This window comes from Leuciscus leuciscus (assembly GCF_965113295.1).
Source record: "Leuciscus leuciscus genome assembly, chromosome: 2".
Classification (NCBI taxonomy): Eukaryota; Metazoa; Chordata; class Actinopteri; order Cypriniformes; family Leuciscidae; genus Leuciscus; species Leuciscus leuciscus.
The window spans coordinates 9977820-9995561 of NC_138726.1; the positions used below are offsets into that span (position 1 = coordinate 9977820).

General features: G+C 38.0%; 1 protein-coding gene across 2 annotated transcripts; it reads left to right on the forward strand.

The window, feature by feature from the left end:
- Positions 1-67: 67 nt before the first annotated feature.
- lgi2a (leucine-rich repeat LGI family, member 2a) lies at positions 68-12904 on the forward strand. 2 transcript variants are annotated; one of them, XM_082161723.1, is made up of 8 exons: positions 68-1424; positions 3334-3405; positions 4266-4337; positions 4722-4793; positions 4879-4950; positions 5342-5511; positions 8258-8422; positions 8500-12904. In XM_082161723.1, exons 2-8 carry the CDS (start codon positions 3374-3376, stop codon positions 9315-9317), a joined length of 1401 nt encoding a protein of 466 aa, XP_082017849.1. In that variant the 5' UTR covers positions 68-1424; positions 3334-3373; the 3' UTR covers positions 9318-12904. The 2 variants fall into 2 exon arrangements, with proteins under 2 accessions (XP_082017849.1, XP_082017848.1); XM_082161722.1 differs by lacking the exon at positions 68-1424 and adding an exon at positions 2379-3160.
- The last annotated feature ends 4838 nt before the right edge of the window (positions 12905-17742 follow it).

A 17742-nucleotide genomic window follows, 5' to 3' on the forward strand; every position in this document is an offset into this window, starting at 1 on the left:
TTATCTGTTCCAAACAATATCATAACTGAAATCATAACACACTGAAAGGAAGATTGAAAGAAAATTCACTGAAATGTAATGTAATCTTCACAAAGATGTAGTCTCTTGATGTACCAAACCCTACAATTAGTACAATTAGTACAAATAGTACAATTAGTAATTAGATATAATAGACAGTGGTGGTAATGACTGTACTTAAAAGGATGGTTCACCCAAAAATGATTATCCCATAATTTACTCACCCTCAAGCCATCCAATAACATGGTTATCCATAACCAAGCCAGGCATGGTTTAATACAGTGTATAATAATATTCAGAGCCCACTTGACCAATGCCAAATTGGTCAAATTTTTCCAAGACAGGAATGCAGTCTGCAACTGTTACAAATATTCACCTGCCAACCCCCTGCAGATATTTTGGAGGTGTTCACAGTTGGAAACTTTTTGGCCCAGTGTATTTGACGCACTTAAAAAAGCTCTCAGCTCTAATATAGACCCTGATCCCTTGCAAGCCCTCTTTGGGGGTTTCATCTAGGCCTGCTTTGACAGCCCAAGATCACAAGGTTGTTGCTTTTACTTTGATCTCGGCCTGATGGGCTATCCTTCCTGAGTGGAAGAACTCTTCTCCCCTGACGCATGACAGGTGGATAAAGGACATTTTTGACTGTATTAGACCTAAAGTTAAGAAGCTCACTCTCTGGCTCACTTAAATCCTTTTATAAGACTTGGGATCATCTTGGGATTTAGAATCAAATTAAAGGCCTATCTTGCTCACCAGTAACTGACAATGAATAATATTTGGCAGCAATTAGAAGGAAGAACTTCTTTTCTTCTTTTCTTTTATCTTTCTGATTTGTTTGCTTGTTTCTTGTCCATTTGAAGGTTTAATAATGGACAATGTCTTACTGTTTACCCTCTCATCAATGTACCATTCTGTATTATCACTCAAAACACCTATAAAAAGATTTGGGATATAATTTTTTTTAAAGAATGGACGTTAAAGTTCACAAAGTGGTTGCACAATGCAGTGTTTAAAGTCTTAACTCCACACAATAGTCCAGCATGTTTAATAACATCTGTTCAGAGGAAGGTGCACAGTATCTGTTTTCACGTCAGAGGTGTTGAATCAGCTTCTCATGCTGCGCTGTAATGCATTTTATGTGCAGTCCAGCAGCATTTCTGTTAATGATTTATGTCGGACGAGCCTCTGCTGTTCTCTCACTCTGCCATCTTCATCCACCGATCCCTCTGCTACACTCCATATCCATATTCCATCTGTTCAACAAGCTATGTCTCTTAGTAAAAAAAACTATTTTACTGTTCATCTTACTGGTTTTGCTGACACCGATTTTTCCTCCCACTTAGGCTACACTTATCCTTTTCCTCCCATCATCAATCACTCTGTGTTTATGAATGCTCTTAAAGGTATGGTAGGCTTTTTTTTTTCATAAACACTTTTTGATATTCTGTTTGAAAATCCTGATGGCAGTCAATTATAGAAGTGGTCTAAATATTTTAAAATGTGCATATATCTTCTGTAGAAGTCTGGACCAAAAATTCGGTCCAAATGCAATGCAGAATGCAGAATTTTTAGTTATAAACTCATAATTTTGAAATAGTTAGAATTGCGATAACTTGCAATTGCGAGTTATAAAGTCAGAATTGAGCAATATAAACTTGAAATTGAGGAAAAAGTCAGAATTGTGAGATTAAAAATAGCAAATTACCTTTTTATTTATTTTTTATTCCGCAGCAGATACAAGCTTCCATAGTTTCCAGCTTTTTTAAAAGTAAATTAATGAAAAATATGGGCTGCTATGAGGTGCGCAGTCACTGTAGAACTCTAAACCTCTATTGTTTATCACCAAAATTAGATAATTTTAAAAGATGACCACTCCAGATGTTTTACTCTTATTGTTTACTCTCAGTCATCAATATCTGAGGGACGTGTCTCCTTGACTTATCACCTTAACTTCAAGTGCTTTAAAAGCGGTAATAGAACAAGCTGCTGACAATAGCATGTGTTTTTTGCATTTAGGTAATGCATTGTTTTGACAGTTAAATAGATGTTAGAATGCTGATGATTTTATAACAGCGAGACTGCCAAACTGTCCATTAGACTGAGTGTCAATTTTTGGCTTTGTGTAAGTTAACAAAATGAACTTTTAACTCATTCTAAAGCTCCACATTTTTTAGTAATAGAAACTAATGCTGATAGCCTATAATGTCAAGATTTTTGTACTGTCCCTTTTTTTAAAAGAAAGGAAACAAAATAAAGATAGGCCTGTATAGCAAAGCAGTTTTTGAATTGAAGTGTAGATTTGAGTAGAATTGTTTGCGAATGCAGCTTGGCCAGTTATAGTGATGCAAGAACAACTTTGCCCATTGTTGTGTTGCAAAATCTTTTGGCATGGAATTAATAATCTGTGCTAGTTACACATTCACAGCTGCATTTTTTATAGTGTAGCTTGTAGCTACTTGCAATATTTCTGAAAATGACTGGCCTACAGCAAACTTGTAGCAAATCATGGTTCATATGGCTGTAATTTACGGATCCTTCTATAGCCTATTCCTCCCAAACATCCTGTTTTATTAGGAAATACATCACCACAGAAAAAGAAAACTGAACCGTGAGTGATTTCATGGGGACTTTGATGGTTTTTGAAATTACAAGAGGAAAAGTCTTTCGGTTCTCTAAAATGGAAGAGAAAATGTCTTTATTTTATTTTATTTTATTTTTTTAGAAGGATTGCATTTCAGGATTCCTAAATGAATATTGGCCGAGAACGATATGCAGCTATAAAAGTAATCATCATCGAGGCTATAACCATCATCCACCGTTATTGGGCGCCCTAATAAATAAATAAGTCGCGAGAGGAGCTCTGCAGCCGAACTGCTGATGTCAGGCGCTTCAGTGCTGCATTTCATACTGCAGGGTGGATGGCGACCGAGATCTTCCCCGGATTCACACATGCGAGCCTGACAAACAACATGCGGACTGTCGTGATTATATCGGCGCTAGTGTTATACCTGGCCCCGTTAGGGAACACGGGGAAAAGGGCTTTTAAATGTCCGTCCTCATGTAGCTGCTCCAAGGAGTCTATCATTTGCGTCGGGTCCTCGCATGTCCCGCGATCCATTCCCAACGATGTCAGTTCACTGTAAGTCACTCGTTTTTCTGTATTAGACCATTTAGTGGGTTGTATTCTTGTGCTTGAATTCAGAGCTTAGTTGGAGACCATATTCAGTCATATATTGCCTTTATAATGTATAGGCTATGTAACATATTTTGTCTGAATTGCACTGAATGTCTCACATGGCCGGTGTTTTACAGGAGTATTGTGAATGGGACCTTCTCTGAGGTCAAGGAGGCGATGTTCTCACACATGCCGTCCTTACAGTTACTGTAAGTGAAGCCCATCTGACTATGCAAATGTCTATAGCATGGTATTAATTCTCTTGTAAACTGTGCTTTATACATTTGCAGAAGAATTTAGATTTTTTTATAGTAGAAAATCGCTCCGATCTTTGTACAGACATCATATATTTGCGATAAACTTAAATCCACTGTCTCCTTTTGGTGATTATCTTTTCCTTTGTAGCTGAAATACAGTTTAGTTTATTGTTCTGATAAATTTACATGGTGGTAGGCCTATCGCAAAAAGAAAAATAATTATTATTTTACCTACCAAATTACGCAAAACCAAAAATATTCAGTTGACCTTACTTGGGTTGGATAAACTGTAAATTGACTGCTTTATGAATTAAAAATAGCTGTCTTAATTTAATGATGGCGAATATTTTTACCTGTAAAAATGCATTCACCCCTTTGAGGAAGTATCTAGTTGCTTTAGATGCATATTTAACAATTTGCTAAACATGTTTTGCCTTCAGCTATTTAGCACTGGAATCCAATGCTCCTACTAAACACATGAAGGTGACATTTGGAAGGTCTCTTTTCCCTCTATAGGTATTTAAAAAGTCAGGGGACATTTGCTTTCAGAAAGTGACAGTTTTCCTCCCGTTCCCTTTTTGACACTGAGAACATAGTGTCTTTTCCATTCTGTCATTGGCGTAATGCAGGATGTCAGCGATTTGATACACTGACTTAGAGATATAGAGAGATGTGTGCCTGCCCTGGCACTCATTGAGTGAGAGGGCAAGTTTTATTTGTGTATCGAAAAACTCCATTTAAATAGCACTGCAATGTAAACCCTCAGCCTGATAATGATCATTGGTAATGGTTGTGACTCTAAACTCTGACAGGTTGCTGAACTCCAATGCCCTCACTACAGTAAGGGATGATGCATTTTCTGGCCTTCCACACCTTGAGTACCTGTAAGTTTTCTTTTAAGGATTAGTTATGTATATAGATGTCTATTGCAATACTGTTGCTATAGGAATGGAAGGTATTTTAAGTAAACCATGTATGTGAGTGCAATATATGTTGGGAAGCTGCAAGTCATTTCTGAAGTTCTGAATATGTGTGTTTGTTTACATATTGAAGATATGCACACATTCTTTGAACATCTGAATGTATAATAATCCTAAATGTATTCTATATATATTTAATTAAAATGCTTTTATCTTATTTTATTTATTTAACTGTATAGCATGTTTCTCACAGAGTTTACTTTATTAATGTTTCAGTTGATCATCCTGGTTCCATTTCATGTAAACTGACCATTATCTTTTAATCTTATTTCTCTCTCCATTCTTTAGGTTTATAGAAAACAACAAGGTTGAGACAACATCAAAATACTCTTTCAGGGGACTTAGGGATTTGACTCATCTGTATGTTTTATTACAATCAATTAATGTACCGCTGCCAATTATTTGTATTGTACTTTACTCTAAAGTGTTGCTGTCTCCCTCACAGGTCTTTGGCAAACAACAACATTAAAGCTTTGCCCAGAGAGCTCTTCATTGATCTGGAATCATTGATAGAGTTGTGAGTCTGAACTTCTGCAAATGCTTTCTTGGCATTGTAGTAGACTTTACTGAATATGATATGTTCCTTGTTTCACAGACAGGGCTTTGATTAAGCCAGGATTAGGCTTTAGTACAATTAGGACATTTAAGTAGCTTTTATAACCGTGCCTTAGTAACATTACTGGTGTGTATCTTGAGACAAAACAATGGCACTGACATATTTTAAGATCTGTCAGTGCAAGTTGCTTTCAGTTAAAAAAGCTCAGACATGCATTTTAGTCTGGGACTAGCTTAAGCCTTGTCTGTGAAACTGGGGGAAAGTCTCTATATTTAAACCTACAGAAAGGGGCACAATTTATTAATCTATTCATGCTTGTTGATTGATTTTGTTCCTATTTATTTCCTTGCAGAGACCTGAGGGGCAATGTTTTTGAGTGTGACTGCCGGGCGAAATGGTTGATGATGTGGCTAAAAAGCACGAATGCCACTGTATCAGACGTCCTCTGCGCCGGTCCTGAGGAGATGAAGGGCAAACGGCTCAATGACATGGCGAGCTTACATAACGAGTGTATCTCTACAGGTATGTGAATGAGCGTGTGTGTGCATGCTTGGTATTGTGTATGTAAGCCTTTTCAGACTATAAATCCAATCCAGTGCCTTTTGTTTGTTGTTTATAGCTATTCACCAGTAGAAACAATTAACATTTTACTAAATGTAACATTTCTAAATGCTTGTTATAGATGTATGGACTTTTGAACTGCTATTGTTTAGTCAACATGTCATAACTGGACTTTCTGGTGAAACAACAGACTTCTCTCAGTTTATGTAAAGTATGCAGGACTTCTGCAACACATTTTTGCTTTTTCGATAATCCATTACACTCAGATGCTCATCACAATACAGAAGAAAAGATCTGTTGCCACTTCCATTTCATCGACTTTAAAAGCCAATAGATTGGAAAACATTTACATTTATTCAATAAGAAGTTACTTTTATCCGCATCTCACAAGCATTTACAGCATGGAAATACACCCCATTTCCAGAAAAGTTTTGACATTTTGTAAAATGCAATAAAATCAAGAATCTGTGATTTGTTAATTTTCTTCTGCAGACAGGCAATCAAGCACATGCACTCTATGGTGTAGAGTTTCTAAGAAACCACTCTGTTTTAGCACATGCACAAAGAGAACTGGCATTGTCTTGAGTCCCAGGAAAGATGTAATCTTGATGGCAGTATGTCTCTGTACAATCCCAATATATGCCTCCACATCAATGGTACCTTCACACATGCAAGTCACCCATACCGTTTTGTAGCCTGGAAATCCAGACCTAAATCTGAAAGATTAATGGTCTGGCATCGACTAATGAAAATCGGAACCAAGCATGCATTTGAAAATCTCACTGCACGCAATTGGATAACACTGCGACCAATCACAACAAGCCCCATCCGCTTAGCTACCAGCGGAACTAACTGGTAGATTAGACTCTTGCCGTATCCGGTCGGCAAAACAGCAAAAACACCCTTCTTACAAAGGAACGATTCGAGCGCCGTCTTCTGATCCTCTTTTAGATAAAAAGCAAAGTCTAACTCGTTCATTGTAGCGGCCAAAGCCGTTTTAAACAACTGGTGTTCATCCATAGCCATCTTGCAATGTTTACTAATGACTTCGACGTCACAGCGCTGTCGTCATCTGTTTAGCTCCTCTGGCCCGCCTATATCAGATAACCCGATGTGATTGGTGCAGCTCGGATACAAGGGCATATTTAATGAGCATCATTACTCGACGCCGATTAACTCGCTGAGCAAATTCAACTGTGCTTTCGTGAGAACTCTGGATTTCCAGGGTAACTGTTTTGCACCTGTCGCTGATGAAAGTCTGGATAGTCCCTTTCGTCTTTGAGAACGGGTTTCAGGTTGAGAACTCAATGTCCATTTTTTCCAAAAACAAACTCAAACATGGACTCATTTGACCACAGCACATATTTCCACAGTTTTTTGGAGCATCTGAGATGAGCTCGGGCACAGAGAACTCGGCAGCATCTCCGCATAGAATCGATGTATAGCTTTCTCTGTATACATAACAGTTTCAAGTAGATTTTTTTCTTGATGCAGCGACAGACTGTTAAGTGACAATGGTTTTCTAAAGTACTCCTGAGCACATGTGGTTGTATTTAACAGAGTAGCATGATGGTTTCTCATGCAGTGACAACTGAGGGCTCAAAGGTCATGCACAAACAACTGAGGTCTCCTCCTTAGCCCTACACAGACAGATTCCCTGAATGTTTTCACAATATTATGTATGGTAGATAGTGAAACACCTAAATTCTTTGCCATCTTGCATTGAGAAAAATTATTTTTGAATTGTTTGACAATTCTCTCATGATATTTGGCACAAAGTGGTGAGCCATGACCCATCTTTGCTTTATACCCAATAATGATACCCTCATCAATTCACCTGCTAATTGTGGACTGTTTCAAAACACTTTAACTTGGATATTCTTTCATTTTTTCACTTTTATTTAGCCTCTGTCCCAACTTTTTTGGAGCCAAAATTTGTTGACATTTACAAAATAAAATTAAGTTGGTCTGTGAAAACATTGGAAATCTTGTCTTTATACTTTTGTCGGTTAAATGAAGGTTTAAGGCAATTAACAAATAACAGATTCTTGATTTTATTGCATTTTACAAAATGTCCTATTTCATTGACATGTTTCATGTCTTACAAAGAATACGTTCCTTGGGTATGTCTTCAGGTGTTTCGTGCAGCTAATCATGAGATACAAAACTACTACTTAGTAGTAAAGTTACTAAGGCTACGTCCACATTAATCCGGATAAAATAATTTTTGAAAATGCTTTTCCTCCATGTTTTGACCTATGGTTATGGTTATAACTGCATTGTTCTGCCTGCTATTCACTTTCATAGTGTTGCTAAAGATAAATGTTACTTCATATTACATTTCTGCAAAGATACTGTAACATAAAATGTACTCAAAATTGCTGTCCTGCTGCAAAACACGAGGGCAATTGCCCTTTTAGACCATACATGAAATGGCGATTCAGTGGGACCTGGAAGCACCAGTAAGTAGCTGGATATTTTAGAAGAATAGCGTGAGAACTGTAATATCTCTGGTCTCTTGGTATCACCTCTGAGAGCTTTAATGATATTTAACACATGTGCAGCATGGTGATTTAAGCCACTTTTGGAAAACACTTAAAAACGCTAGTGTGGACGAAGAGTGTTTTGAAATGAAAATGCCATTTTCAAATATATCCTGATTAATGTGGACATAGCCTGAGATGTAATTTTACCATATGTTGGCCAGATTTCATTCCTCTCCACTCTGTGCCTACGGAGTCTTTGTCTGTGGACACCTTCTCCCACAAGAACGACGTGTACGTGGCCATCGCTGCTCCTAACGCTGAGAGCTGCATGGTGCTCCAATGGGACCACATCGAGATGAACTTCAGGAGTTATGACAACATCACAGGTGCATTCATAGTAAAGTTATGATATTAAGGATTGCATAATGCAACAAATCTCATGCAGTGTTTTCTTTCATCTCAGGTCAGTCCATTGTTGGCTGCAAGTCTGTGATTATCCAGAACCAGGTCTTTGTCATTGTTGCTCAACTTTTTGGTGGTTCCCACATCTATAAGTTTGATGAAGACCAAAGCAAGTTCACAAAGTTTCAGGACATTGAGGTATCTAAGATTTCCAAACCGAATGACATCGAGGCCTTTCAGATTGGTAATGACTGGTTCTTCATCATCGCTGACAGCTCTAAGGCTGGTCTGTCCACTCTCTACAAGTGGAACGACAAGGGCTTCTACTCCTACCAGTCCCTTCATGAATGGTTTCGTGATACAGATGCAGAGTTTGTCAATTTAGATGGTAAGGCCCATCTTATCCTTGCAAGTCGTTCCCAAGTTCCGGTCATCTATCAGTGGAGCAGGAGCACTCAGAAATTTGCTTTGCAGGGTGAGATCCCTAACATGGAAGATGTAGTTGCTGTCAAGGCCTTTTGGATCAAGGAGGAGCTTTATCTGGCCATGACCCGGTACATCGGTGACTCCAAAGTCTTGCGTTGGACTGCTAAGGAGTTTTCTGAGATTCAGGCCCTTCCTTCAAGAGGCTCCATGATCCTGCAGCCTTTTTCCTTCAAAGAGAGGAACTACCTGGCTCTGGGAAGCGACTACACCTTCTCGCAGATCTATATTTGGGATGCTGAGAAGAAGGTTTTTGAGCGTTTCAAGGAAGTCTACATCCAGGCTCCACGTTCCTTCACCGTGGTCTCCACTGACCGGAGGGACTTTGTATTTGCTTCCAGTTTTAAGGGCAACACACAGATCTATGAGCATATCATCATTGATCTGAGCCTTTGAGTGCTATTGTGGACACAGTTCTTGAGGCACGTCTGCTCAGCAGCAACCCCTCCCTTGGCAGTTGGACATTTTCTGGGCAATACAATTAGTGGGTTTTGTAACGAGAGAGACATCTGGGAAGCAAACGTAATATGGAATTATCAGGTTCATAGTAAAATAAGTATTACATCATGCATCTGTGTTGTTTTACATAGATTCTGGGAAGGCCCTGACATTTTTCTGTTGTACTATATTAGAATTGTTATGTATTATATATAATAATTCCTCAGCCCTGCTGAATCAGAGAACATTTCTGCCGAAAGTATGGTGCAAGGACTGCGTAAAAGAGTTGCACTTGTCACCTGTAACAACCTAAATCACTCTACATAACGATATATACTGTACCTTTGAGAGCCTTTCAAATATCTGTATGCAACAGCTGATAGCATGCATGATATGGCTGCAACAACATAAAAAAAAATACAATCTTCAGTGCTGGCATGCAGATCGACAAGTGACACAGGTGACAAATGCAGTCCTATTATCTTTAGAAATATTAAGTAATATTTTACCTCATTGTTCACCATTTATTGAAATCATATCTCTCTTTTGGTCAAAGTTGTAATGTCAAGTAATTAGTCAGTTAAAAAATTCGCCTCTATCATGTTTATTAGGATCTGTTCAGAGTGAAGCAAATCAAAATTTTAATTTCAGCTGTGTGGTCATTAGACAGAAATGTGGGTTTATGTGGTTGGGTATATTGAATTCAAGGATGAAGCCTTTTGTGAATGAAAAAGATCATCTTTGCTTAAATACAGGGAAATTGTCAAAAGCATAAACCTTTAAAACCATCATACTAATTCATACAGAAAGTAACTTAATCTTATTAACTTCAACATCCATCTGACTGTCAAAGAAATTTTTTTTGCGCTGTACAATGAATGTAAACAGTGTTTTATTTTAAAGGTGCAGTAAGCGATTTCTGAGAAATGCTGTTGAAAGTGGATCGGACTGAGCACCAAAACACACTGGTAACCAATCAGCAGTAGGGGGCATGTCCACTCATGATGGGGGAGGAGAGAGAGTGAGCAAAAGGAAGATTTGAAGAAGGACTGTAGAAAGAGAGATAGCTGAGAGACATTACAAAAGAGAAAAGGTCAGAGGAATATCACTGGGAAAAGAAGGGTTATGATCAGGTAAGAGCTTTAAGATCAGCGTTAATATTAGAAAAGCTTTCCAGCGCTGGAGAGACAGAAGCAGAGGTTGTGTTGTTTCTGCTCCATATGTGAGTAACATTGGTTTTGCTATGTTTCACAGAATCAAGATATGCTGTTGTTGTGATGTTAGCTATAGTAACAGGACAGTTTTAAGTAGAGGTCGACCGATTGATCAGCCGACCGATTAATCAAGCCGATTTTTGGCTTTTTTTTATTATTCGGCATTGGCCGATTGTGCTGCAAATTAGGCCGATCAAAAGGCAGGAGCATCTGCGAGCAGCTAAGCGTTGTTGTGGAACACGTGACATTGCCGCGGGTACCAAAACCTGGTAACGAGCCCAGCGGCTATATTATTATAGTAGCCTGTTTTGTATAAATAATCTCAGATGTTAGCAATTCTGTTTCTGTCCCAGAGAATTTCTCTCCCTCTGAGGCTGCGTGTGAGATGGAGCAACTCACACTCTGCAGCCATGCCTTGTTCACGCACAGCTTCAGCCAGGCACGCTTCTACAGGGGTGCCTCAAACACAAGCAAGAGCACCCTCTGCTGATAATGTAATAATATATTGGCAAAACAGATTTGGCAAACGCTCCCGCGCATTTGTGTTTACGCTCTGGAGAACATCAAATGAATCTATTTTCAATGTGTTTTTGCAGCGGTGAGCAATGTAGACAATCACAGACAATGGCCAATCAGATCATCTTCACTGATCATAACGGAACTTTGTGAGATTGCGATGAACTGACAAAGCGACAGCGTTTTAGTGATTGTAAAGGAAGCGGTCTTGGCTTGCTTTTGAGGCTTCAGCATATAATCCATTGAATAAAACTATAGTTTTCCATGCTGATAAGAGGACTGACGGCCAGTTTTGTGCACTAAAACTTAATTTTTTTCCATCCAAAAGTTTATTTATTAACTCTAGATTTTTGATGACCTGTATTTAATATTTAACGTATACATATTTTTGTATTTAATTTATACAAGTGCACTGATTGGAGAGGCTTGTGTTGTTTAATAAATGTTTAATTTAAGCAGTTTTTTGTATAACTTTTTATTACTTAACTGTTAGATTTTATGAGATGAAAAAAATTATAATAAATCGGGCAAACATATCGGCCAAAAAAATTGGCATCATATATCGGCCATCGGCTGCCCTGATTTCTAAATATCGCATCGGTCAGAGAAAAACCCATATCTGTCGACCTCTAGTTTTGAGTGTCATTGTTTGTCTGGAGCTTGTGTGCTGCTGGCTACTAACAACAAACACTTGCTTATATATACTCTTGAGCACTCTGTTCATTTTTTGTTCTTGTCGTTCATTCTTCAGCTTCAGCTATGATAAAGAGACATCCACTTGCATTGCTTGTTTGTGCATTTTAGGGACGGAGCAATGAAGGGGTGTGTGTGTGTGTGTGCTTGTTTGGGTTGATTTCAAATATCAACAGTGATTCTCAGAAATTGCTTACTGCACCTTTAAGTACTAGTGACATAAATGTTGAATGTAAAACTTATTTTGATAACAAGTGTGTTCAAATAAGGGTGTGTTCACACTTGGCATGTTTGGTTCAATTAAAACGAACCCTTGTGTGATTGCTCTGTTTGTGTGGTTCATTTGAATAAGGGTGTGTTCATACTTGTAGTTTGGTTAATTTGGTCTGGACCAAAAAAAAAAAAAAAAACATTTAGTCCTGGTCCGCTTAGCATTCTGGCATTTTTAACACTGAATAACCTCAAGATACCGAACCTAAAGGCATAGGGATACGTCCAGGGATAAGGATACAGCTTTTATGACGTAGCCTATATTTGGAGAAGGAACTTATTGAACACTGCAATGAGATGCGGTTCTGATGCCTGTGATGGGCAACATCGTACCTATGACAAAAAAAAAAAACAGGAATGCGTGAGCATTCTGTCCTTTTTAGGGTCTCATCTTGCCATTTTGGTTCATTTACATGTCTTTGGTTCGTGTTGCGTTCATATCATTCGAACAGCACCAGGGTTCGTTTGGGTGTGGACCGAGACCCACCTTTTCAGCGGTCTGCTTGTTTGGTGCGCACCAGGGTTCGGATGTCAGCCAATGTGAATGCTAAGCGAACCAGGACTAAATGTTTTATTTTTTGGGGGTCCAGACCAAATGAACCAGGTGAACCGAACTACAAGTGTGAACACACTCTAAATGTTTTTGTTTTTTTTGTCATTCATTCATTCATTCATTCATACAAATGTAAACACACTAAGAACCTCTTTTCCTTACTAATTTGCTAGCTGGGATACAGAAAGAAGAACACAACCCCACATCATTATTGCAGCCTGCAAAAGCATGATTTTCAGCTATTAATATTCAATACATTTCAGTCTGTAAAAACTCAATAAAGAATAATTCTTACTTGATCACATAATGTCCTTATTCATATCAGTTTTAGCTTAATCTGATATGCAAAAATAGAACTTTTATTTTTGTTAATCATGACTTGTTTTTATTCTTATTTGTTGAATGTTAGGCATATGTTTTAAATACTAATGTAAATAAATGCTTATGAAGACTGATTATCATTTTATTATTAATTCATAACAAAAATGTTTTTTAAATGAATGCTGTTTATAAAAATACATTACTCTTGGTTGCTAACAGAACGTATCTAGTTGGTGTTTTAAATAAATAAAGATGGTTAGCTTTCAGAAAGGGAACTGATGAAGATAATATTATAAAAAGTGACTATAATAAACATTTATAATAAACATTACTGGATCAAGGCAAATGGATTTAATTGGCCGTATGCATTCATTTTGATTACATGCTATGGTCAAAAGTTTTTTTTTTTTTTTTTTTGCCATCAGCTTCATTTGGTACATATCTAGTTTACAGAATTACAAAGCACAGATATAGTACATTTTAGGTAGCCTACAGTTGCAATGCTGAGAAATCTTATATCATTTAATTGTTAGGATGTTATTTAGGCAAATTCATATTAAAATATAGCTGCAAACAGCGATGACGGCCCCAAGCCCCGGTGCCAATGCCATCCCGGTGGCTCCAGGACAACTGTGCATGGTGGGCAATATGCTTTTTAAGAGGATAAATGTAAAAGGACTATGTCAAAGTCATATGAATACTTAACATTTACAGCAGCCAGCTGGTACCACTATGACCACGACCCAGAACAGCCACATCCATAAGATCAGTCAAACTTGGATACATTTCATGTTGGATGTCAAAGGTCACTTTCAAATGAGTGCAAAGTTATCTTTTGCAGCTCAAAATTGTATCTAAAAGTCCAGTATGTATCTTAAGGTCTTTATATATTTTAATAACCTAATTATTAAACTAATTATATAAACTATGTTGTCAGTGCCCAACCAATGAACTGGTTATATGCCTTTATGTTGTTATTCAAACTTATTAAAAAAGAGAAGGCTTAAGAGATTTCTTATTCTTTAATGCAGGGAAAAGCACTTTAATCCCTCACCATGGCAACATCATTCAAGATATCAAATACCTGTTTGCAATTTAGCATCTTCAATATATTGGAATCATGTTGAGAAAGTTTTAAGTGAATCGTATGACGCCATTTAGAGCTTGATTTAAAAAATCCACATTCATACAAAAATAGCTGACTTTTTGTTGGTCGGAGCTAATGACTGTAAACTATAAAGTTGTCCGGCTAAATGAGAGCAATATATGTCCTGAGTTTGGTGGCTGTAGGGAAAACTAACCCCCCACTTTAGTCAAAAGGTGGCACTTTACTGAGCCCCTTATACACACCCATTTCTAAGGGTTTGTCTATGTCTACTGGCTGATAACTCTTATGTATTTCACACATCATGTTTCAAGTTGCATGCAATTTGAAGCATGCTCAGAGTCTAAATGCTCGACGTGTTGCCATGACAACAGTATTCAAGATACCAAGAATCCTTTCACAAGTCTACATCTGTGGTGTCTTGACATTATTCTGACTAAGTTTGAAAAAAATTGGGTAAAAATAAGGGCGATTTCAAAGCCTTTTGAAAGTGACACTTGTAGTTTGGTTTGTTTGGTCTGGACCAAAAAAAAAAGACATTTAGTCCTGGTCCGCTTAGCATTCTGATTGACATTTTTAACACTGAAAACAATGCTGTGTGCTGGGCTAAATGCGCTGGTTGTATGTGCGTAGCCTTCATATGATGGTATTTTGACCAGCTGAGAACTTGTGAAGAGCTTTTAAAATGTGTAAAGGAGTCAAAACAGTGTCAGAAATCCCTCCATCACACACAAAAACGAAGATCTGCTGCAATGAGATGCGGTTCTGATGCCTGTGATGGGCAACATCGTACCTATGACGAGAAAAATGTGAACACACCCAAGAACGATTTCAAAGCCTTTTGAAAGTGACACACTTCCTGCTGTCAGTTGGTGGCACTATGACTTTGACTCACTATAGTCACATCCATGTGATCCGCCTCGAACAACGACAGCGAACACACAGCTGAAGTTTCATCAAAATCAGTCAATGTAGTCAGAAGTTATGTACTGTTCTATAATAAACTGAATGTTATACCTGATTAGCATTTCTCTTGTAAGCATTTGTGAATCTATCTATAGTGCTTGGGAGAATTGTTTTACCTGGCTGATAACATGGCACGATATGGCAAGTATCAGCAGTATGTAGTGTGCACGTTACAAGGTAGAATATCACCTTGGGGTATATATCTATACCGGTAGGAGTGGTTCCATGCAATAAAATTAAATCTAGTGTATGATTAAAACGATGAGTGGGTCTATTGACATTTTGCTTGACCCTAAACGAGTTTAGTCTGTAAACGCAGCCACTAGTGCATCATTTGTATTATCTACGTGAATGTTAAAATCACAGACAATCAATGCTTTATCGACATTGACCAAATTCGCAAACTCTTTTAGGAAATCAACATAGGGCCCTTGAGGTCTATACACGGTAACCAAAGCAAGAGATAGTAGGGATTTTTTTCTTATATCTGAGAGTGTAACATATAAACCGCGTTTCCACCTAAATTACCCAGAACAATTTCTCCCAGGAACTTTTTTCCCCCCCCAGACCTGTTGCTGTCTGCATTTCCATCTTGGTCTAAAGTACCATGAAGATTAGGCAAATAAGTCCAGTGACGTGGGATTCATGCGTGTGACATTCCAGATCCTAATGGATTTTGTCCTCCACAAATAAGCTTAATAAAGCCTGAACCTCATTGTCGGTTCATTGGCCATATTTTTTAAACTCCATTGTTGATTCGAATTGCAAACAACTCTTACTGCACGCAGCGCAACAGACTTTTAAAAATGGTGGTTGAAATAAATTCTATGTGGAGTCAACCAATCAAAATGCGGCGTGAACTCAACCAATCAGCATGTTCAGCGCCCCAGTCCCACCCCGAAAGTTCCTGAACTTTGAAAAAGTACTACCTCGCGAGCTGGGGCTTTCTGAGGGGGAATTTTTTTCCCGGAACTTCATTTAGACCCTTGTCCCTGCAGTTGAAACACACAGAGTGCCAACCCCAAAGTCCCTAGTTCCTGGGGAAAGTTCCTGCGGTGAAAACGCGGCTTTAGTAACACAATCACTTCAAATTATGTTTTATTAACAAAGTTCGGGAGGAGCACGTTCAGATAATTAACCTATTTAACACGAGAGGTGTTCATTCAGTTAATCAACCTAATTAACAAGATAAGAGGTATATATGAAGAGTTCAGATGCAAAAGCCTCTAAATGCCATCTGAAATTTTCTTCTAGAATTATCATTTTTATCAAGCTCGTATATTTAAATTCAATAACTTCACTTAAAAGGCAATGAATATTACCTATTAATTATCATTTAAGTGAAATTACTGAACTTAAATATACAAGCTTGATAAAAATGATCTTTCTATAAGAAAATTTCAGATGGCATTTAGAGGCTTTTGCATCTGAACTCTTCATATACAGACAGTTCATTGACAGTTTATCAGCATTCCTCCACCACCCCATCTCAACAGTTTATCAGCATTTCTCCATCCATCGGACCAAACAACCGTACCGAGACCCAGCTGAAGAGGTGGTCTCGGTCCGGTTCCAAACAAACTCTGGTACGGTTCTTTAAGGTGTGAACATGACCTGACCCAATTGCAGAAATCACTGCGCCTTTTTTGACAGTGTCAGATTTCTACTATGTAATTTGGGGTGATGAAATGCCTATACATGACTTATTAGGGATAGCACTACACATGCAGTAATGTTAGCAGTAATAATAATCTGTTGTAGCGTCTGGACCAATCAGACAAACACAAATTATTCATTTTATTTAATCAATAATCCAGCAAACTCACTCTCCCAACAAAGGCCTATGAAACTTCCCCCAAAACTAGCATCACAAGTGAAGAGGCAGAACACACTGGCAGAACCCAGTGTCCTGTTACAGGACACATTGAGACTGATAAGAGTTTTATGACCCCAAAAGAAAATTCCAGAGAGCTGTGACTCTCACTTAATTCTTGCTGAGAAGGAGAAATAAACCCTGTTAATCCTATATATTCTATATATAACCACTTGAGGAATATATAAACATGTATCTAATTTTCCCATCTCATGATTTTCCTTTTATGTGGTTTGGCCTATGTATTCTTGTAAACTCTATTGGGGTTAATATTTCAGACTTTGCATACTGTGGTTTACCAAAATCATATGTGTGGCATGTTTGGTCTCTATAAACTCCAATCTTTGTTTCCCATTTGTTAATTTACATTACATTTTGCTAACTTTGTGACACATTAGTATTATAAGAATCTTGAAGACTCTTTTCTTAAACACCCAATGAAATTACATATTCAAATGCCTTGCTAGAACACAATGGGTCGTAAAATTTCCCTCCAAAGGGAAAACTTCTTATTGGCTAACACAGCTCCAGAGGGTGTGACATCTTCACGCTTTAAAAATCACTGATCACAAGATCAGCTCTCTTAACTCTCTTAGTCCCTTTCTGAAATGCTGACATGAAGATGATGCTGAACTAGAAGTTTCTAAGCTTGTGCGAGGCTGCGGCCTTGTCTTTCCATTCACCAAAGATTCTCTGATTCCCACTGGTTCTCTCTCATCAAGACCACATCAGCAAAGATCAACTGGAGCCTCAACAAATTGCATCAGGCCAGTTTAATTCAAATGGGCGAGACATGCAAGTATCGAGTCTCATTATTTGATACATTCAGTATCCTTACCCCTTTTAAAGAAGGGTGTGTTAGAACTAAACTG

Excerpts from the sequence above, each read along its gene's own strand:
- lgi2a (XM_082161722.1), top strand. The coding sequence starts at position 2,940 with ATGGCGACCGAGATCTTCCCCGGATTCACACATGCGAGCCTGACAAAC. Across the intron at positions 3,161-3,333 it reads CCCAACGATGTCAGTTCACT|GAGTATTGTGAATGGGACCT; the intron begins GTAAGTCACTCG and ends GGTGTTTTACAG. Across the intron at positions 8,423-8,499 it reads GAGTTATGACAACATCACAG|GTCAGTCCATTGTTGGCTGC; the intron begins GTGCATTCATAG and ends CTTTCATCTCAG.